This window comes from Mytilus californianus, unplaced genomic scaffold (genome assembly GCF_021869535.1).
Source record: "Mytilus californianus isolate M0D057914Y unplaced genomic scaffold, xbMytCali1.0.p SCAF_2, whole genome shotgun sequence".
NCBI classification, from domain to species: Eukaryota; Metazoa; Mollusca; class Bivalvia; order Mytilida; family Mytilidae; genus Mytilus; species Mytilus californianus.
This window is the reverse complement of record NW_026262668.1, coordinates 93,901,235-93,924,787: the sequence shown is the minus strand read 5'-3', so window position 1 is coordinate 93,924,787 and position 23,553 is coordinate 93,901,235. Positions and strand designations below refer to the sequence as shown.

General features: G+C 31.6%; 1 protein-coding gene and 1 long non-coding RNA gene across 5 annotated transcripts in view; one reads left to right on the top strand and one right to left on the bottom strand.

Annotated features, from left to right (window-relative positions):
- The window catches only part of LOC127730430 (uncharacterized), a 157,980-nt gene that overhangs the window by 48,100 nt on the left and 86,327 nt on the right, over window positions 1-23,553 (bottom strand). The gene's annotated exons all lie outside the window — the stretch shown is intronic.
- LOC127730413 (coiled-coil domain-containing protein CG32809-like) overlaps window positions 1-23,553 on the top strand; it is a 90,243-nt gene that overhangs the window by 35,669 nt on the left and 31,021 nt on the right. For 3 of the 4 annotated variants that reach the window (XM_052238816.1, XM_052238815.1, XM_052238817.1), the window contains exon 3: window positions 15,699-15,812. In XM_052238816.1, the coding sequence (XP_052094776.1) occupies window positions 15,699-15,812 (114 nt within the window). Of the gene's footprint in view, window positions 1-15,698; window positions 15,813-18,988; window positions 20,163-23,553 lie in introns of those variants that run through there. The other variant, XM_052238818.1, reaches the window with a different exon arrangement.

Sequence of the window (23,553 nt, the reverse complement as noted above, 5' to 3'; positions counted from 1 at the left end):
CTGTTTTACCTCTGTCTGTCCGTCTATCCGTCAGTCCATCCGTCCCATGAATTTTTTTCGTCGCATTTTTCTCAGGAACTACATCATAAGAATTTTTGAAATTTGGTTTCAGGGTTTATATAAGTCAGCTATACTGTATGATGCTTTTTCAGATTCATCACTCAACAACTTCCTGTTTACCGAACACTTGTATTATTTTACACATGATGGCCAAGTTGAAAATTTCGTCACATTTTTCTCAGGAACTACAATACAAGGATTTCTGAAATTTGGTTTCAGGGTTTATATAAGTCAGCTCTACTGTGTGATGTGTTTTTAGATTCATTCAATTAACAACTTCCTGTTTACCGAACACTTGTATCATTTTACACATGATAGCCAAGTTGAAAATTTTCGTCACATTTTTCTCAGGAACTACAATACAAGGATTTCTGAAATTTGGTTTCAGGGTTTATATAAGTCAGCTATACCGTGTGTTGTGTTTTCAGATTCATCACTCTACAACTTCCTGGGCGGGCGGGGGTATCATCAGTGAGCAGTAGCTCGCAGTTTCACTTGTTTGTCTTACCTCAAAGAAATTTGCAGCCTGGACAATGAGTTAGTTTGTGATTTGGTCAGTTTATTTGGTATGCTGTTCTATTAGCATTGGTACATCTCGTTTCCATTGAGACTATTTGGCCCTGTCCACTCAATCATGGTCTATTGACTTTTTGCCAAGTTTACACGTATTAGTTTGTGATTAGATCAGTTTAGAGGGAACCAATAGCGGTAAGACAATGATATTTTGTATGCAGATGTATTAGCATTGGAACATCCCATTTTCATAATTATTTGGCCCCTCTCTTCAGTTATGGTCTATTGACTTTGAATGTTTTGCATAGTTTACATGTTTAAGTTTGTTATGAGATCAGTTTAAGATAAACAACTATTGTTCAGTCAATGAGATTTGGTATGCAGCTGTATGAGCATTTGAAAGTCTCATAGTTTGTCATGGAGATTATATGGCCCTGCCCCTCATCATCGTGCATTTACTTAGAAACTTTTGCATAGTGTACACATTAAAGTTTGTGTTTAGATTAGTTTTAAGGGAACCACTTATGATGTGTCAATGGTATTGGTATGCAGTTTTATAAGCATTGTCATTTCTCAATTCCATGGAAGTTATTTGGCCCTGCACCTTCAGCCATGGTTCATTGATTTTGATTATTTTGCATAGTTTACATGTTTTAATATTGCCATTTTAATTTCAACATTTACATCATACTATCAAAATTACAAAAAGCTGTAAACAGCAAAATTGTTCAGCCAGATATTAAGATCTATAAATAAATCAAATAAAGGGATATTGACTCACATGGCCCAAAGACACCTATTTTTGCACATACTGTTGTAGATAAAGAGAACTTATAAAAAGCAGAAAGGATGAGCAAATAAGACCAAATGGCTTAAAATGTTAGTCAACTCCTAATAGGAGTTATTGCCCTTAAATGAAAATTTCTACCCACATCTGTGCTTTTGCAGAAACAATGGTAGATAAAGAGAAACTTTGAATAACAAAAATGTGATTATCAAAAAATGCTATTTTACACCAAATTAAGCTCTTTTACAGGTCTGTAAAAGGGTACTTTTGGTAAGTCTTAGTTTGATATGCATATGTATTAGCTTTAGGACATGGCATTTCATGATAGGGATTAAAATTAAATACAGGCTAAACAATTCTGTGTCAACAGTAAGACTGACTGTTAGAGGGCTAAACAGCCAGTTCAAAAGTTAAAAGCCACCCAGTTAGTTTAATATCAACAGTTATATAAACTTTTCTTTCATCATTTGCATTGTGATCAACACCTCAGCTTTAAATAATGTCCAGATAATTATGTAGTATGGAAATAAATTATAATATTTTTTAATAAAGATCATCAATTTCTGTAGGTCCTTCTACCTCAATTACAGAATGATTTCACAATGTTAATCCAAGAAACAGTCTATGTATTGATCCGCTAACCTGATGATCTACAACAGACCATCACCTGTCACATTTATTTTTCCATCCTTTCCAGCAGAACATAACATCTGACCACTATTCCATTATCAGTATACAATACACCAGCCCTAATTAAGGTGAAAACTGTATTTTGTAAGGTAAGCTGGTAGTTTTGTGCCTGGAATAAGATAAAACAATTTATTTGTGTGCAATATTGATATTGACCAATGACAGTCAGGATCTTAGCAGGAAATCTTACTGCAATCTTCATGTTTATTGACCTTAAAATGAAAGTGTTGTGGTTGTATAATTCTAATTCCGACTAAATATTGGATTTCTGTGAATGGGAAAAGATTCATTATGGCAATGGCTGATGGGAAATCTTCAAAGTTGTGATTTGCTGAGTTAACATGGAGATTTATGGTTCAACAATATTGAGAGTTTTCTCAACAATTGTTGATATGCATATTAATTGATATTTATTTGTACAGAAAAAAGGTGATTAATATTTTAAGCTTACCTGTGTATTTATTGATTTGTTTGGATTTTGAATTGTAGTCTTAGAAGATAACATCATACACACTATTTTCTAAGATAATTTGAATCCCATTTTTTATGTTTTATATCAGGCATACAAAGTTTAATATTTGATATTTTTGTAATTATTTAAGATGAATATATTTCAAAAAGTTAGCAAAATTCAAACCGGAAAACAAGATAATAGACACATTAAAGCATGAATCTTATACATTCAATTTTCATCAAACATTGACAGCCATAATGAGGACATTTTATCATTGACTGCAAGAGCTAATAAATAACACCTCAGAATATCAAATATGAAGAAAAACAGTATTCATTTGAAAAGGCTTTATTTTGACCATAAATGTATATATATACATCTATGTTTTGACTGACCTGTGTCATATGGTCTTGACCTAATTTTCAGGTTTCAGTGGTCAGGTTTATAAAGTCTGTATATCAGGAACTTAAAACTTGACAGTACAGCTATTTTTTCGTTGTCGATTTGTTTTAATAAGAATTAGTCTGCCAGACATATGACTTGTTTGCACCTTGACATGAATTTCACCATCTTGGTAAGAATCGTTCTCCTGTTTCAGTTGATCTGGTTTCAGATTAAGTTCTCAGGTATCAGTTGACAGTGATCTCAACTTTAGAGTTCATAGTTCATATATTGCAGCAGACAACTAATAAAAGCTAGACATTTGGGGTGTCAATTTTCGTGCATTTTCAGACTAATTTCAGGACTTGTTACTTGATACTGTAAAGGCTTTGTTAATTGTTTTAGTATGAATCAGGATGTTTGTGTTCTCTTTTGACTTCCTGGATGCATTCTAACTTCTTGATACTTGGTCAGCTTCACACAAGTAAATAAGCATGTCATAGAGGTTAGCCATACCTTTGAATGTAATTTTATGTCTTCACCTGTCCAATTCATGTTTGCTGAAAAGTGATGTCCTGTAGTACAATGCACATTTTTTATCACTTTAATTCCCTGTAACAGCAAATATTCTTGGTACTTGCTGCTTCATCTATGTAAGTTTTACTGTATGTCTTTTTTACACACAAATTCCAAAGTTTTTTCCCTGTTTGTTTAAAACATGTTTCAGTGTTACCCAGAGACCAGGAACAGTTGAGTGATGTGCAAACAGTATATAGAACTCTGTTATGAAAATCCAAAGCCATGATCACTGCAAAATTACAGTGATTTTCAATTGTTTATTTGGCAGCAAAGATTACAGATGTGAGACTTAAATCAATGAAATATTCACAAAACATGCAATTAAAAGAGTATTTAATTTAACAGTTGTATAACTATGCATACGTAGTTTTAGTTTGCCATAGGGTAATATACTTGGAATAAGGACATTTAAGATTGTCCTTCAAATTCATTTTCCAGTATCAATTCCATCTGAATTTGTCCACAAAAAAATAATAGAGGAAACGCATTTGTTGCTGAGTCATTCTGAGTTAAACAAATCCCATTATTATGACACAGTTTTCATTTATTCTTGCATGAATATGAGGCTCAAAAAAGGGACCTTTGATGAAAAAAAATATCCAGTCTATAAAAGTCTTTTTCTCTTAGCTATTTGTTTTTAAGGAAATGCTGACTAGGTTTCTAGATTTATTTGGAGTTAAAAAATACTCCATGGGATAAACATTTTAGATAATGATATTTGCTTAAATCACATATTTGTCCCCAGGCATCAAGAAGACATTAACTGAATTTGAAAAGAAACTTGATCAGTATCCTTAATGAAATTCCTCCACATTACAAAAAACATTGATCTTGTTTGATGGATCCCAATGAAGAAAATCAATATCTGCTGCTAAATATAGCTATTTTACTGGGAATTAGGTACCAAACCTTTTTTTATTGTCAACACACCAAAGATGTATGATTAGTAAGGTAAATTATCATTTTATATCTCATTTGTAAATGGTCTGAATATCAACATAACTAGCTTTTTTGTTTAAAAGTACATTTATTTAACCAAAAGTGCAGGTCACACATGCCATTTAGAATGAATTGTTCAACATGAAAATTTGGTTCCAAGTTAAACATAGTAATTGGTTATAAATGCTAATAATGTTGAGAATCTTTACATGATTATAATTAGAACTAAAATTAAAAAGTTAATCAGGTCAGCAATTAAAAACTGCTTTTCAGAGAGCATACCTGGTGAAATTACTGTCTAATAGCATTTTCATTCTTGTTTTTTTGTGTTTTTTTACATCAGTTTTTCATTTAAAAGGTGATACTTAATTCAGATGACAGTTTTCTTTAAAGTAGAACACTTTTAAAAACTATGTTACATAACAAGTCAGCATTATAAAGAATAATTAAATGAGCCATTCATTTTCCAACCTTAACACTGACATCAGTTTGCAACAAATGGATGCCATGTGAAGCAAGAAATAATTCATTGATTTTCAAAATTTAATAAATCTAACTGATTTGATTTTTTGTTAAGAGATTTAAAAGAAGACTTTTTTTTACAATACACTTGAATTACTTTTAGGGTAGATAATTATTGATAATTTTGATTATAGATTTTTTTGTTATTTTCAAATACTTATATTGGGAATTTTTATAGTTGACTTTTTATGCAACTCAATAAAAAGTAGGAAATATACATATTGGGACCTTGGCACTCTGCAAGTCAAATGCCATTGTGTTTTCACTGACTACCTGTATTATATAACCTAACACCTTCCAAAGAAGACTCATAGTAGAAGTACTGGTCTCTTGGTTGCTGAATAACTTGTTTTGAATACTCTCTCTCTCTCTCTTTACCCTTCTTATAGAAATTCAGGTGCATATTTAAAGCCTATGGACTGAACAGTGTATACACAGATGTAATGTACATCTTTTAATTGTTTATTTACACTGTAGGCAATAAATGGTACAGCTGGCTAGGTCAATACTGACCAATGAATGGACATATCTATTGATCCATTATAGGGATTAAAGAATGTAAATATTGATTCATATATAATCATAATGGTCATTTGAAAGATTAACCATGTCAAATTATAGTTCTTTATTAGACAAAAAATGTTGTTTTTGTCCGACTTTTACTGGAATTTCAGTACTTGGAAAATAATCAGGTGAATCAGATTAAATTAGTCTTGGTTTTTATTTTTTAAGATAATGTTGGCCTCTTTTTAGCATTAACATTATTTGTGTGCATTAACAATAGAGGTGTATGATTGAAACCTCTGAACTTAAAGTGGACAGTCAGTTTCTGACTTAATTTAGAAATCATTATCATACTGATCAAAAGGTTTTCTGATATTGTTGTAAATGAACATTTTGATCTGTATTGAATTATAGGAATTTTACTACCGTGGTGACAGTTTGAGAGATTTCATTTTGTCTGGTGATTGGATATTGTTTGGACAACTTAAGTTTTTGAGAAGATTCATGGAAAACTGTGGATGACAATCTCTTGAAATCTAATTCCATCTTGTATTGACAGTTTAGTAGGATTTTGTACTCAATTATTTCCAAGGAATGTGATGTTTAGTTTGAGAAAAAGAATTAAGATTAAAGAAAATAAGATATTTTATTTGGGAACAAACATTTGCCAGCAATGACATTATTCTGTTTAGAGAAAATTGTTTTGATGAAAACATTCATCTATATGCTGATACAAATAATTTTTTGTAAACCATTTTATCATAGAAATTTCACCTCGTAATTGTGTGTGATTGAGAAGTTTTCTATGAGACAATTGAAAAGGAGGAAAGATATACATTAAAGACTACGAAGCATCGGAAGATTTGTCTCAAAGCTGATAATTATTCTGATGTTAGTAGCGCTGGACATAACATTTAGTATTGATCGTATGTCTTAATAAAGAATTTGCTGACTTAGCTGGAAATAAAGCTTTGGAATAATGACGACCACCTACGGTAAAATCTATGTGCTACAAATTGTAGATTTTTTAATTGGCATAGACATGGGTTTTGTTATGAAGAATACAGTGATGGAATTTTAGTGATTTTTGTGTTATACTAGTGTGACATTTTTGGATGATGTTATTTTCAAGCATTTGACATTTTCACTGTCTTTTCACAACTGGAAATTTAATTAATAGTGACTGTGACTTAATTACTACACCCACTGTGAAAAGACATTAAAGCATTTGGATATTCTCAAAGCTTTGAAAAATTATGACAATCAATGTATTATCTGCTGCAGCTAAAGGGAAAAATGCAAGAAAATTTGCAATTCTACAGATATCTATTATATTGTACTATGGGGTTGTTTAGAGATGTATCCAATGCAACAATCAAAATGTAATTAACATAGGTTCTAATTTGAGTGGTCCATGATTGACCAACTGGTGGACATTAACTTTATCAGTTAATTTATGTCTCTTCACATCTGCTTAATGTGAGATTGATCATTTAGGAGGAGACAATCTGTATTGTTGTTGTGTTGTAATGAGGCAAGATCAACACAAAATTAACACATTATCTTCTATACATAGCTCAATGTTTCATTCAATCAGTAAGAACTAGTTTGAATTTTATTTGATGTGGAATATATTTACCTCATTTGAAACTTTAGTTGAAGTCACCTGTAAAATTGGATTTTAACAGATTCAAAGTGTTCATGTTTGAAGTTTTTTGGAGTACTAATTTTTGAAGCATAGTTGTACCTTTAGGAAAGATAGATAATTAAATTATGTAAAAAATGTTGTAATGACAAGTTACATAAGACAGATTTGATATATTGTGACATTATGTCTTAATGACTCATGTTTTGTACTATGAAAGATGCAATTTTCGGTTGTATGTGGGGTCGACCTAATCCAAACGGCACACCAGACTCAAATCAAGATACGCTTGAGAAAAAGCCCTTTGCACAACATGTTCAAAGTCAAAAACAATCTGTAGGCTACATGCGAGCCCAATATAATCGAGGGAATAACACTGTATCAACACATTATGTACCTCATACATCACCACCAAAAAAGGGGTCCAGGCAAAGATCACCTGGACAGAGGAGGACACCAAGAGGATTATCACCCTATGACCGTGAAAGGTCACCACATAGACCCACTACACTATGTACATTCCCCTGCCAATATGCTTTACCTAGACCAGTAAGGAGTATATTGAAAAAACCTCAACGAGGACATTATTTGACTGAAGAGGATTATTTTGAGGTAAATTTTGTACCTTTGTTTGTTGTTGTGTTTATGTTGTTAGTTCATTGTGCAGTTTATAAGAGATAAAGAATTGAGGAACTACTTCATGATCCCTAAGTCATTTGATAATATTTTTAGACAGTGCATTTTGTATTTTAATTACTTCTGAAGTTTAAGTACTCTATGGTAAGGGTGAAGTCAATGATTAAGCTTAAAGTAACTTAAGCTGTGTTTCAGATTGGGCATTTCTAAGGTTATTATAAGGATTTAATATTTTTATATAAGATAATTTGACTGTAAATTCCAGGTTTGGATAGCAGTGATGTTTTAGGAATTGGTATCAAACTATTCTGTACCCTACACAGGTGAACTGTTACTGCATTGTTTATTTATATCTGATACATCCCCCAAGGTACAGCATTGCAGTATTTGTTTTCCTTAGTAATGATAATTGACCACTCATCTTTCATTGCTATAACAATAATAGTGTCAGACTGTCAATCAAATATTCTGTAAATTTCTGAGAAAATTGCCTTGGAATTAAAAGATAATTAGTTCACTGCAAAAGTAAATTTGTTCCAGTTAAATGTGGACAATTTTCCATTCATTAAAATTTAAGGTTTAGATAATGAGCTAAAGCAAAGTTTTTGAAAGCAATTATATAAGTATACAATGCTTTTCCTTTGAAGCCCTTTAATCTATCATCTAATCTATGTTTGTATTTTAAGTTATTAATTTCAAATAATGATCAACAACTTGGAAAGATTATCTTAGAAATCTATCTAAAGCAGTTAACAGTTATGATAATTTAAAAATATGTTATTATACCGAACGGTTCCGTAGGGTATAATGTTTTTGACCGTCTGTCTGTCCGTCAGTCCTGCTCTTGTCATCACAGCTCTTCTGAAACCACACAACAGAATTTCAGGAAGCTTTGTAGATAATAAGGACATACAATGTAGATGTGCATACCAGCAGGAAATTATGATTCAATTTTTGTCTCACCTTGACGGAGTCAAAAAGCGAGACTATAGGTATGCTGTTTCCGGCGGTGGTATCGGCGGCGTCAACCATGTATTAGTTTGTGATTAGGTCTAGTTTATGACAATGTGGGGTTGTGGGGTATGTGAGCGTGCTCACAAAGGTTCTTTAATTTATCTCTAATACATAATTTCATGCTTGCATCACAGCTGAAGATTGACCAATCAGATAATTAGATTGTATTTATCTATATAGATATTGGAGTTAAGGGGGGACAAATCTTGTTGTTTTACCATTGTATTTAAAAATCAATTTATTTTTTGTTGAATCACTAAAATTTAATTTGAGATCGATTTTGCAAATCTCTTGATCATATTAGACATGGGTTTATTAGTTACATAGTGTGCTAGTGACCTAATAGGATATATATGGGGTCAGTAAATTCCATATGGGGTGAGAGCGAAGCTCGAATCCCCACATGGAATTTACTGACCCCATATATATCTTATTAGATTACTAGCACACTATGTAACGAATTTATCTTGCCGACTATCTTAACATGTGTTGTTTAGACTAGTGGCCTAATCAAAGTGATCAAGTCTTCAATACCGTTAGTATTAAGAACCTACTTCCATTGGTCTATACAAAAAAAAATGCCAACAATAACAACTTGTTAGCTTTAAATGTGTTTTAAGAATTTATTTCAATCATTCATCAATTTCTTCGTCTGTTGAAACCTTTAAAATTTTCCCTCAACACCGTGTTGTTTTAATAAAGGGACGTAACACCACTACTAACCGTGTATTGAAATAAGCCCAGCCTACTAACCTAATATGGAATATACACGGTCTCCACACGGTTGCTTTTAACCAATCATATTCCTAGAAATGTATAGGAGGTAAGATAATAAAATATCTTTGTGATATCTTACCAAATTGTTTTAAATTGGAGTTAAAAATTGTGAATTCCCATTGAGTTTGAGGTTAAACCCTGAGAATCTCACCTCCTAGAAATTTAAAGTGCCAGGATGTTTTCGAAAGTATTTTAGTCTAAGGATTGTAGTATTTGAATCAATATTGAAGGACTCCAGACACTGATTATTAATACAAGAACAAAGTTCCATATACATATAAAAATTGTACCCATGAAGAAAGAAACTAGAATATGCCATCTGTGACTATGGCTTTCACATTTCGTAGGATCCCCTTGAATTCTTGAACAAGCCTCTACTACAGATATCTGTTCATTTTCTAAAGTTTGCAAGCATTTTTTGTTAAGATATAAGATAACCACATGTATGATGTAGCATACTGCTAAATCATGTAAATGTAACCCTGAGGACTCATTCACGATTTTGACTCAGAGTAAAAATCCTAGGAGACTTAATATTACAAAGGGCTTTGATTTATGACTAGCTTGTTTAGGACTTCAGTTGTAATTCATTCAGAGCTAAAAAGAATCACTACGTGCAGAAGATTTTAAGCATGGAAGGTAGTGCTAGCTGAACCTCAACTAGTAACTCGCCTTTCCATTTTATTTTGTTAATTGATACTACAGGAAGTAATAATGAAAAATGTAGATGTAGGGTTATATGTAAATGATACAGCAACCACATTGCAGCAGAAGTTTTACTGGAAAATAGCTATTGGGAGCAGTCAGTTTAAGTATAGCTTGTTTCCTTGGCCTGTTTGACAGAACATTTTCTATCTTTCCTTGCTTATTACGTAGTACAAATGTATATTAACTTTAATGAAATACACAATGTTTTCATTTAGATTTCTGAAATTAGTTGATAGAGAAATAAAATTTTTATTTTCTTTTAATACTTGAATATTGGATTTATAAATAGAAACAATCAATCAAAAAAAAACAAAAAGATGTGTCTGTGTGTGGTCAGTATAGTTGCCAAGAAGTATTTCCATTAAACATGCATGAAAAGCACTGGGTTTTACTGGGTTTTATTCAATATTTTATATAAATTCTATGTGAAGTAACTTCCTAGAGTATGAAGCAAATAAGTGTTTATTGTCTTGTTGCATGATTGTTAGACCCAGATGTCTTGTAAGGTTGGTGTTCATTATAGTAATTACCAAATAAACATAATGGATTGGCTTGTTTGTGTTAATAAAGGCTTAAATACATTGATAGGTGAAATGTTCAAAATCATACATCAATTTTAATGAACTTTAAGAGTCATACAAAGGGAGGTATCAATCTTTGAAGTCACCTTTGAAAGATATTTTTAGAATGTTTGATAGACTGGGAGAAGGATATTTTCTTCAAAAAACCTGTTAGACTTGTACATATCAAGTCAAAGTAATTTACTGCGATCTAATGAAAAATGATTTATTTGAGGTTTCACTTTAAGCTTATGACGTTGGAATAAAATCTTTGAAGTGAATTTTATTAATTATTTTTTGATTTTTTCAACTTCCAACGTAAGATTTAGGGAGTGTTAGTGAAAAATCAAACAAGTACATCTCCATATAATTTAGTTTGTTAAAAAAAAAAAACCTTAGACATGTTAGAAACATGGCCAAATAAATTTTTTTCCTGAAGACTTAATTCAGGGCACATAAAAAACTTTTTAATATACTTTAAACCTTATACCTTTGCTATATTTCCTTAGTTAACTGTTTGATACTGTGCTGCATTATAGCAGCATTAGAATTAAAATAAGGATAAGAGCTACCAAACTGTTTTGGCTATAGGGATATCTTTGATATGTGAGTATATGTCAAAAATTAGAGTTTTCTGAGGATAACTTAAGTTGTTTTGTCAGTATGTCTAATGACTTAAAATACAAGCACTTAATTGAACAATGCTCAGGTTTGTCTTGACCTAAAATACAAACACCTCATAGAATGGTACTCAGGTTTTACAACAGCACTAGTATCTGTAGTAATCAAACATTTCCTTCATTTTCATTTTGCCTTCTCTGTTAATAAGATCCCTGTCCTGTCATGCCTGTAAGAGATATCCAAGGAGAGCAGAATGAAATTACAATAGAGAAGACAATCTGTTGCCTGCACAGATGTATTTTTTTAATGATCTCAAATGTTTTTTAAATAAAGGGACATTATTAAAACCCAGATGGTAATAAATTGCAACTAATTTGTATATTTCTAAAATATTATTAAGAGTTGTATGAGTAAGGATGTTAACCATGTATTGAGTTAATACTTTATATTTTGCTTGGGTATTTCTTTACATTTTGACATTGTGATTGTGAAGTAATATAGTGTTATTAACTGGCTGTTTTTGTATTGGCCCTGTTATAGATTCAAGGTTAGGTGTATTGGACCCGAGACTCGCAGAGTCGAGGGCCATTTAATACAGCTGATCAAGAATCTATAAGAGGGCCAATATAGAAACAGCCAGTTCATAAAACTTTTATTAAATGATTTTAATTCTTTTAATTAGAATAAACTAAGAAACTTACCGTGAAGAAGATACATAATTTCATATCTGAACTTGTCTTTTCGCATTCACATCCATGGATATTTTGTCAACATTGCCAGATGTAATTTCTGATTTCTCGTCCAAGTACTTGATATTATGCTATTACAATTCATTTTATCTAGCAAATATAAAGTAGCTGGGAAGAATAAATCAGACAGTTTAACTATTCTTACTCTTGGATCATCTGCGTTCTGATGATTGATCAAAGGAAATGAAACAGTGTCAATAATCGAAAGTCGTACTCGAAAAGGCAGTGAAATATTTCCGTTTCAAGACTTCAAGAGGTCACAAAAAACACTGAACATCATTTAAACTTTTCATTTTATGATTTTAAGTTAAAAAGAAATATAATACAAATGTTTTTTATGCATAACAATATGTCCAAAGTTAAGTAAGGCATAAAAAAATTGAAACCGGAAGTGAACGTCCCATCCTGTATTAGCCCATGGGCCAATACGGCTTTTTTTTCTGTATTGGCCCTGTCCGAAAAGCAATATTTCCTCTTGATTTATATCGACAGGGCAACATCATCAGTATTGAACATGCTGATTTATCCATGTTAGGGCTGATTTGCTCATATCATTTAATAATTCTTTATATTTACTAATGTTGTTTAGTAGACTGTTTTTTTTGCTATTGTATGCGTTTGTATTTTGATATCAGAGTATTTTTTTAATTTTTTGTCTATTGTATGTCTCCATATTTTGCTTTTATCATATTAACAACTTGTATGTTTTATATTTTGCTACTGTATTGTATGTCTGAAATTTTGTTTTATAGGATACTTCTTTATATTTTGCCTTTGTATAATAAGACTTCATTGTTTTGTCATTAGTGATTTTACCATTAAGTTGTTGGACAGTAATGGACAGACTGTCAATATGACTCTTCCTTTTTAATCCCCTTCAGAAATTATTGTCTTTAAGTTCAACCATCCTTGGTCAATAAAGTGAAAAAACACATTGCTGAATAATATTTTGTTGCCTAGTTGCATTGCTGTTACACACTACCACTCAAGTCACCATCTTTAAATTTTAATTGTTTCTCTATAAGTAATGTTTCTTTATGAAGGCTCCAGTTTATACCTTTTTAGATTTTTTTATCTTGTTTATAGTTTTCTGTATAAGTATAAGGAGATTGGTATGATAGCAAAATGAGACAACTATCCATCAAAGACCCGAGGACAAGAATGTGAACAATTTCAGGTTATGATTAACTGTTTAATGGACTAGTGTTTTTTTTTGTGCGAATATTTCTTGACAGAAAAACAAAGGATATGGGTATCCATCCATGACACAAAATCAGTACATGCACAGCAAAAAACACACAAAAAGCAAAGGAACAGTGCTTTTATTGTTGTTCTTCATCTCAAAGTCACTGAGTGAGGCCTTCAACATGGAGCATTTAACAAACTCTCACCTCACTGCAAGTTTAAGACAGCCCTTGACCTCCTTTGACTTTTTTATTGCAGTCTTTAACTCCTATTAATACTATAAAGTGTAAAAACATTAGCAATGTAAAATGCTGTTCATATCTTATTTGGCTTATTATAGTCTGTTATGTGATTTTTTTCATGTCAGTAACAACATTAAAACTATAGAAGTTTAGTAAATCGGTACTAATAAAATTGAGTATGGAAATACGGAATGTGTCAAAGAGACAACAACCCGACCAAAGAGCAAAAAACAGCCCAATGCCTCCAATGGGGCTTCAACACATTGAGAAAATCCTGCACCTGGAGGCGGGCTTCAGCTGGCCCTAAACAAAAATGTGTACTAGTTCAGTGAAAATGGACGTCACAATAAACTCTGAAACATATAAATGAAAAACATACAGGACTATCAAAGGCCAGAGGCTCCTGACTTGGGACAGGCGCAAAAATGCGGCGGGGTTAAACATGTTTTGTGAGATATAAACCCTCCCCCTATACCTCTAGCCAATGTAGAATAAACAGCAATACTCATAGTAAAACTCAGTTTAAAAGAAGTCCAAGTCCGATGTCAGAATAGGTAACAGAAGAAACTAAGCAAAATGACAATGATACATAAATTAACAAAGGACTACTAGCAGTTACTGACATGCCAGCTCCAGACCTCAATTAAACTGATTGAAAGATTATGTCTTCATCATATAAATATTCTACAACTAATTTTAATGATTTCTGGATAAAAGATTTAAAGGAAAAAAAGCTAATGAAGCCATAAAAATTATGTTTGATTATTAAAGATAAAAAACACCCTGACCAAAAGAAAAATGAGTAAAAGACAATAATACTCAAAACAAAACACAGAAGAGTACTCAGATTGAACTCAAAAGAATCCCAAAAAAACCAGAGAAGAACTTATGCACTGAAGTTTCAAAGTGGTATATGAATTATTGTATTCAAGTCCTTGTATAGAATGAATTATTTAATATATGTGAAAAGGAAAACATTGAAAAAGTGTCCAAGAATATCTTATCAATTCTGTGTATAGGAAGTTCCTAAATCAAGCTGTAATTGTTCAGAAATTCATTATTTAATGTAATTACACATAAACCATTTCAACATGAACTTTACCATTCCATTTTACATTGTAAAACCCAGGAGAGTCAATTCATTATTGATAAAAGATTCAAAACACAATAAACAATCTTCAGGAGTTTCAGAGAATCAATTTTCAGAGGAAAATCTTAACTTTGAGGATTGTCTTAATAATACCCCATTTTCTGTAAAACAATATGAAAATACTTGTAGGTGGTTTCATTGAAATATAGACTTCTGTCATGATTAAAAGATATTGAATATTGCAAAAAAAAATCTTTTTAGTATGAAGTATTAATTTAGTTTGAATTTGCTTTGCTTCATAAAAAAAAAAAACCAACTCACCCAGTTGAGCATTTAAGGTGAATTTTACAATCAGAACAAATTCCATCATATTCTGTTTGCCACTTACTGTGTTACAATCCTGTGATATATAGATACAGATGATGGATGACAAAATATCCTATTCCTTCCAGTTCTTGACACTCCACTGTGTTTCACATAATAGTGTTGGTTTTTCTTGAGAAAAAAACATCAATACAGTTGCCTTTGAAAAATCTGGTAGAGGTTTTAGCAAATTTCTTTTATAACAATCATTAGGATTATTTGATACTAATGGTATGTAAAATTATGTTGTAATGTTTGCATGTTAGTAACTCATTCAACATGGGTATTTGAATATTGTATTTTTAACTCTCTGTTGCTTTCATTTTACTGATACTGTTAACTAAAGTATTGTAAATATAAATGGATTGAAGAAGAAAAAAGAGATAAAGCAGCAAATATACTACAATGCAATTCGAGATTTAATGGTTGATTTTCATGATGAAAAAAACGGGTCATTATTTTTACATTTATCTTCAAAAAGCACCACCATCCCTATTTTGTCTATTTCTGCTGTAAAAACTGGTTTATCTGCACAGTCATTCATATGTATGCATTACCTAATTTGTACCTATTAGAAATTTGACTTATAAGATCAATATTGTTGTCCCCTTGATAATAACTTTTTTCAAAAAGTACTGACAAATTAGGCTTAACTTTGACAAATTGTGGAATTTTTTAGGATGACTCTAGAAAGAGAGAAGCATTTATGGACATGTTGGCTAAAAGATATCCAAAGTATGCTGAAAAAATTAGTGGGACTTCAAGTGAAGATGGATACCCCATCCGACCACATGTATGTATTTATAATTGCGGTTTTTATCCAATGCAATCATAGGTTTGAACGTTGTTTTCAATTTAGACTTTTTTATAATTGCTATGATAGGCTTGTGTTAAACACCATGGTACCATTTCAATCCTCTGGACAAATATATATATATTCAGAACTTTTAATGAAAGATTCTGCACAGACAAAGAACATTTAATTGCCTGGATTGAAAGCTATATACATTTCATTGGGCTATCACATTAGAGAATCTGGGGCCTAGGTGCTCTGAGTGGTGTAAGTAGTCAAACTACTGTAACACTAGCCTGTCACCACTGAGGTGAGTTCGAATCCCCAAAGTGACTCCAATCTTATAATAATGACTACCCAGGATTGTCAGTTATCCTACCAAAGGTAGTGGTTCTCTCCAGGCACTCAGGCTTCCTCCGCCAATAAAAACTGACTGCCACAAAATAGCACAATAGTGCTGAAAGTGGCTTTAAAGACCAATCAATCAATCATTAGAGAATCTTGAATACCTTACAAAATACTTGTTCATAAAAGCCAGCTATTTTGTAGCAAAACCTTAATATATATATGAAGACATCTAACTAGATTTCTTATGTAGGATAGATTTATGAATATATGGTGGGATAATACCAAAAGCACTAAAACCAGTATAATAGACAACAAAACACAAATACAGGCCAAACAAATGTACCGTAATTGGCCTTGTATAGTTTGCACTGGTACATTGTTTGCACCCCCCTTCTCGCCATGAGAATTCAGGTAAAAAAACATTTTGTAACTGTTTTTGTAAACGTCTAATGAAACTCCGTTAATTTCAAATCCTGTGTGATCGTTTGCGCTATTTTCATGGAGAAATCCGTTTTCCATCATCAAATAGAAGTTGAAAATGCTTATAAATGATTCTAGAACACATCACAAGTGTTAAAATAAGTCAAAATCACAAAAAAAACAATTGAGAAACTTGTGTTTATTTAAACCGGAAGTTTGAATATCACACGTAAATGAAAATAAATACGGTGAGAGTGTACTGAAAATCCGTACTTAATAGATATCACTAGAATACGACTTTGAAAGTAAAACAGTTCCATCCTTAAGTAAAATAATGTCGAACATATTTATCACATTAATGAATGAAAGATCTGAAGGTAAAACAAAGCACATGCGTCAGTATGAAACACCAAAACAGAACAAATAACCGATTAAGTTTTGTAGTTTATACATTGTTATGCATAAGCTGGTTCCGGCTGACTTATACACTTTTTTCGTTCCATTAAATTCAAATGGATTCCAGTTTATTTTATGCAATGCAGTGAAAAGAAACAAGAAATTTGTAATGAAGCATTAAATTTTGAAATTTATCAGTTTATATTTGACATGTTTGATATTGAATAAAAATTGAATTAATATGGATTTGGTAAATTATAAGTTTTAAAAATGATAAGAGCACCCTCTACAATTTCAATAACAATATTATCTTATTTCTTGCTTATCATACTCTATAATCCACACCCCTGTCTGGCATGTTCAATTTTGGAGAATAAAACCGCGGACTATACAAGCCTTACTTCGGTAAACAATACTATATTTGAAGTATATTGCTGGCAGTTACTCAAAGCAAGCTCAAAGTACTCAACCTAGTACTGACAGGAAATCAAACTGTCCTTCTCTCTTATATTTGTGATTTCACTTCATACAAAATGTAGTAAAATACTATACAGCAGTGTGGTAATCAGTGCAGCAGGACACAATATTGTACAATGTCTTGAGTAAATTTGTATAAAATTTCAAATCCATTAAAAAAAGAAATTTGAGATTTGTTTTTAACTAAGAATTAAGAATTAATAACAAGTAAAAAAGTACAAGTTACAATGATAATACAATGAAAGATAATTATAACATTTATGTATAAGTATATCAAGCCTGAAGAAATATTTGAGGGACATTTCCTAATCTTGCTTTCTTTATGAATAACATTCTACTGGGTGTAGAATACCCTTTTTTTACCTCACCTGACATAAAATGGGAGCTTTCAACATCACTTGGTGTCCATTGTTGTTCTCTGCAATCTGTCATTTCTTCACTTTTCACATTTTCATCTTTTTTGTCTGAAATCTTGTCGCCAATTTCAACCAAACATGCTAAGAATTATGTATGACAAGTCTTTCACAACATCTTCTGATTCTGATTGGTCAATTAACAAAAACTTAACAATGAAATGTTTTGAAACTTTGTGTATTGACAATTGGAAGACTCTTGGGAAACCACCCTTATTTGATAATGCACAAAAAGGTAAACAGGAATCACAAAAATACTAGGCAGCATTTCAGACCACACCAACCACCAACACCTGACTCTTCTTAAAAAAATGACAGATATACAAACGTATACAAAAAATACATAAAACACTCCGCCCAGATAGCCAGTGACTTGATACAGAAATTCAAAATTATGTGGATTTAAGCAACCATAGAGTAGGTCACAGTATGGCCTTCAACAATGAGCAAAACCCATACTAACAGCAAACACTTACAGCATCCCTGCCAATTACCTGTGATTGATAAATTAACTCTTAGGCAAAAATCAGTAAACATTGTCTACTTCCCAAACGTTTCTTATATAATTATATGAATTATATGAATTTTATGAAACAATTCTTTTAACTGTGTGAATTTGATTTCAATCCATTTGTGGTTGCTTGATTACCATTATTTTGTATTTATAAGGTTGTTATATTTCATTGTGTTGCATTGGGGCCTCGGGAATAACTGTGTTACCCTCTTAAAATCAAGAACTATTATTACCATTATCATCATTCTTTTTTATTGACAAATGGTTAAGCAGAGAATCTGAAGGACTAGACATGCTCATCGGGGACCCATAATAAGAAGCCTTTGATACAGGAAGACTGACCTATGAAGCCTTTGATACAATGGACTGACCTATCTCTTGTCACAGATGTATTTAATTATCTTTGACATAATTCAGACTGTCATGGACCCCATGTAGACATGGCCTTTTACTATTTGTAATCTGTTTAAATCCCTACACTTGATTTCCAAGTCAGGTGTGCATGAACACCTTACAAGTCAATTAACATACCTGTATATCTACATATATTTCTAAAACACCTGTCAGTGATTATATCACCTTGTGTATTTAATTGTCCCTTCTGGCAGGTTTGATTGTGACAATAGAAACATTTTTGCTACCGGGAAATACTGATAATATTTACTAGACGTAACTGAATTTAAGATTTGATTGATCAATTTACAAGAAAAAATATTGATTTTGATCAATATAACCTGTTTTTATTTACTATGCCTCTTTCGGCATATTCATTTCTTTAATTCAAAAGATAAATTCTATTGTGAAATCAGGATATGAAATGATATTTGAAAAGGTTTAAAAGCAGTGTTTCAAACATTTAAATGGATTTACATGACTGAATCATAGGCTGTTGTTAGGTTTTTGTTTGTGATGAACTTTAAAAAACTGTCATATGTACAGGGGTACTTTTTAGGAATAGTGAGACCTTGTACCTCTGTGTTGAATTTGCATTTTTTCTTGGATTGATCATCATTCTGTAATCTGCATCTTTTTTTAATAAACAATGCAGAGGGGCCATGTGTTTTTACCACTTCAAAAAAGGATAATCTCATATGATCTGATATGCATCTGCATTCTGTTTTATAGCTTTGGAATTATATAAACCCATTAGGAACTAATTATAATTATTGGGAGACAACATACAAAGGAAATATAACAGGAAATTATGAATGGCAAATGGTTATTGCTGAATATAAATATCTAAGCTTTCATTGTGTTTGTTCAGTGCAACAGTTGGTTGATTTTCATATAAAATGTCGAAAATAATTAAATTCGGAAATAGCTATCTTGACCACTGTTATTAGGATGGATTTGGTGAACTGGAAAGTTTGTTTTAATTTATAACTTACTGAAATTTTGACAAAGAAAGACTTTATTGAATTTATGCATTTCTGCTTGAATGGCTTCTAAAAATTTGACAACTTTCTTACAATTTTTGTTCAAATATTTCTACAGAAGACAATGTAAACAGATTTTGTTATCAGCAGAAGACAAATTGATTAAGTTAATCATAGTCACCAGGATGTTTGATAAATTGAAAGGTGCAGTTTGTTTAATTTGTTAGATTTAAAGTGCAGTTTTAAAGACTTGAGTTTTAAACTAAAATACATGCTTTTTGGATTAAGATTTTAAATGAAACAGAACAGTTTTCCACCTAATTGTACATGGATTAAATTATAAGAGTTAAAAAAAAGAAGAATGAATCCAACAGAACAAGTGATTTGGAGACACCATAATAACAAGGTATATAACTTTGATGGATTGTAACTTTCTACATTCAATACTGGAATAATGGTCCATTTAGAAATGAAAGACTCTTATCTACAAATTTAATGATTTTCTTATTTTCATGATAAGATCAGTTTCTCAGTTACTTCAAGTAATAGATTACAAATGTATCTCTATTTAATTATAGAATGATTATAAGATGTACATTGTCCTTATGAGAAAGTTGATCTGATTTTGACCTCATTTTCATGGTTCATTGATCAATGATAATTAAAGGGTAACTGGGGTATAGTAATATTGTCACTTTGATCTTCTTCTGCTCAGTAGTAAAAAACTTGCCAAAGTAGGGAGTCCATTTGGCTGTCTGGATTTATAAGTTGGCAGCCATGTCTGGCCAGAATGGGGACATTTAATCTGATACCTTGTGAAGAGAGAATGCCACAATCTCTGCACTTCAAAGAATCCTTGCAACAACACTTTGAGGAGTCCATTGATGGCCTATTACAAGGCAAAATTTCTGCCCCTAACCATGCCTGTCGTTCCACCCTGCTGAACCTATCTATTGTATTAATTGTTGATAGTTTCTTGTAAGAGTATGCAGGAAATTGTATATGTATTGTTCAACAAAATATGATGTTCTAATGATTGTAAGGTGTGCATGTCAGTCTGAAAGGATTCATTTGACCTTGACTTCCTTTTCATGGATAAGTGATAATGTAAAATTTTTTAAATTCCTGTGCTAACCCTTTTGTTGAGCCTGTAACATTTATGTTGCAAAAGCAAGACATAGCTATCCTAGATTGCAGTGGTGTCTACATTTAGGTTCAGTCTGTCCTTTTAGATTTTTTTAGGTATCAATAACTATGTCAAACCTTTATGGAATTTTATGAAATTTGGACAGAAGCTTTTCTATGACCAAAAAGCCTGTATTCAGAGCAAACAATTTGAAATAATTATTTTCCTTTTTCCATATTTTTCTGATTCATCTATCACTTTTTAAACCTTTATGGAATTTTATGTGAGTTGGACAGAAGCTTTTTTATGATGAAAAGACATTACCCAAAGCAAAATAAAGAAAATATTTTCTTTATTTATTCTGTATTTTACTGATTAAAGGACTTAGTTTTTTACAGTTATCAAGTATACAGTCTGGGCTTTAGTTTGTTACACATCAATTACTTCGTCAAACCTTCATAGAATTAAATGAAACTTTGGCAGAAGCTTTTTTTATGATCAGACATAGTGTCTAAAGCAAAATTTTGAAAAGATTTTTTTTCTTTCGTTTTTCAGTATAATACTGAATTATGGACTCACTTTTTACAGTCAGTGTTACACTTTTACACTGACAGCAGCAATTGCAGGCCAGACACAGGGATCCATATGGAACACTTTACTGATTTTTAGATAAAATTAATTCTTAATTAGTAGAGCAGGTATTTAATTGTTCACTCTTGTTCTTAAATAAGAGGCCGAAAGAAACCATGTCAGATTTCCCATGAATAGATACAAAATCATCATAATATTTCTTAGACATGTTAGAGGGCTTTTTAGGAAGGGAATTCTCTCATACCAAAACCAGTAACTTCATCAAGGTTGTAGTTTTAAACTTTCCAAAGTTATATTTAAAAAAATGTGTTTGGGAAAAATGAAAACATGTTTTTTTTACCGTTTATAGACTTGTTACATAACAATACCTGTAGATAACGAAGTACACATTTAATATATGGATATGAGTCATATCTGTGGAAATCAATTAAATTCAAGGTACATGTTTGTCTGATATTAAGTGTAAAATAAATTTAAAACTTCTTTACACAATTTGTAATGGTTTTGTGAATACATGCATGCTAAAGTTGTAAAACAAAATGATTAATAGTGTTTATAATTAAAATGTTGGACATATACATGTACTTAAATTAAATTGCATAATATATATTAAGGAGGGTAATGATTAAGGGAAATCTGACCAGCGCAAATTTGAAAGGTCTTAATGTTAAAGTTGTAAGATGATTTTCTATTGATCAATAAGCCTCAAATATTGAAACACATTATGTTTTTGTATAAAGGCAATAAAGGCAATGCATTCAAAATGTTTGCCCAATTTATTTCTCAATGATTATTCCTCTGTCTGTTAGTCCTTCTATCTCACTTTTATATCTTTGTGATCTTTCACAGAATCTTACTTGCATCATGATGTACTTTTGCACCTCCTGTTTAATTTTACACCTGAATGATTTTTGAAACTTTTGAATGGCACTGTCTCCCTATCAGGATTGAAACCTTTGCAGTGTAAAGTGTTTTCTGTGAGGATGTAAACCATCAAATGTTGTAGACTATTGGAATTATACATATGGTATTTCTTCTTTCTACCTAAATTGAAATGGTCCCCTGAGAGAAGATAAATTACTGTGTTACTAATTCAGTTTGTAGAAATATTCAATAATATTAGGAAACTTTATGGGTTAATAAGATCTGTAAGGTTATTGATTTAATGTACACTACTCTATTAGAATTAATCTAATGCACTCAGTATTTTATTATAGAAATGAATAAAATGGACTAAATGGTAATGGCCTTATTTTCCCCCATACATGGAGTAAGAAAATTTTTTTTAAAATGCCATATTGAAGTAGTATATTGAAAATACTACTAGCTTCTGTTCTTATATTTTTATATGAAATCACAAGGAAGGGTTTAACAGTTCTGATGAAAATGATTAGTGATAAGATGCTATCCAGGATTTTGGAAAAGGGGTGCCCAGGGCCTCCGAACTAAGCAAATTTAGGAATGGGACATGTAAAAAGTCTATGCATTGACCATATATGTAGCTCCAGAAGGTGGGTGCCTGGGCCACTTCCTCCCAAATCTGCCTCTGGTGATGAGAAAAACACGCATTTTTATATCATAAGCATACCTGCTATAAAGGTTCATATCAGGTTTTCTGACCAATAGACATTTAACTGCTTTGCTTGATGTTAAATTTTTCAGATATTTTCTTGCCATTAACTATGTTGCCAATTGTTGTATATCACTCATAGGGGTTTTACTTTAAAGTTTCTCTGCAGGTCAAACATGGCATATTCTTCTTGCCTTATAAACCTACATTAATACTTAATGAACACAAATCCTAAGTAATGGACAATTGGGTAATTTTAAGTAATGGTCACTGGGTGTAGTAAATGCTAGAACTAGGATTAGATGGAATATTGGTACTGAAGGAAGTCAAGTGATGGGCTCTTCGAAAAACTCAAAAAAACGGTTATGGGCCCTGATGGAAGTCAGAGTGAGGGATACTAAAAATCTAATTTAATTTATTTAATGATAAAGCATAATCCAATTGCTTTGAATGACATCATGGTGTGGGAGGTGTAAAGCTCTATTAGGTTTTTGGCACTTATATATGTCT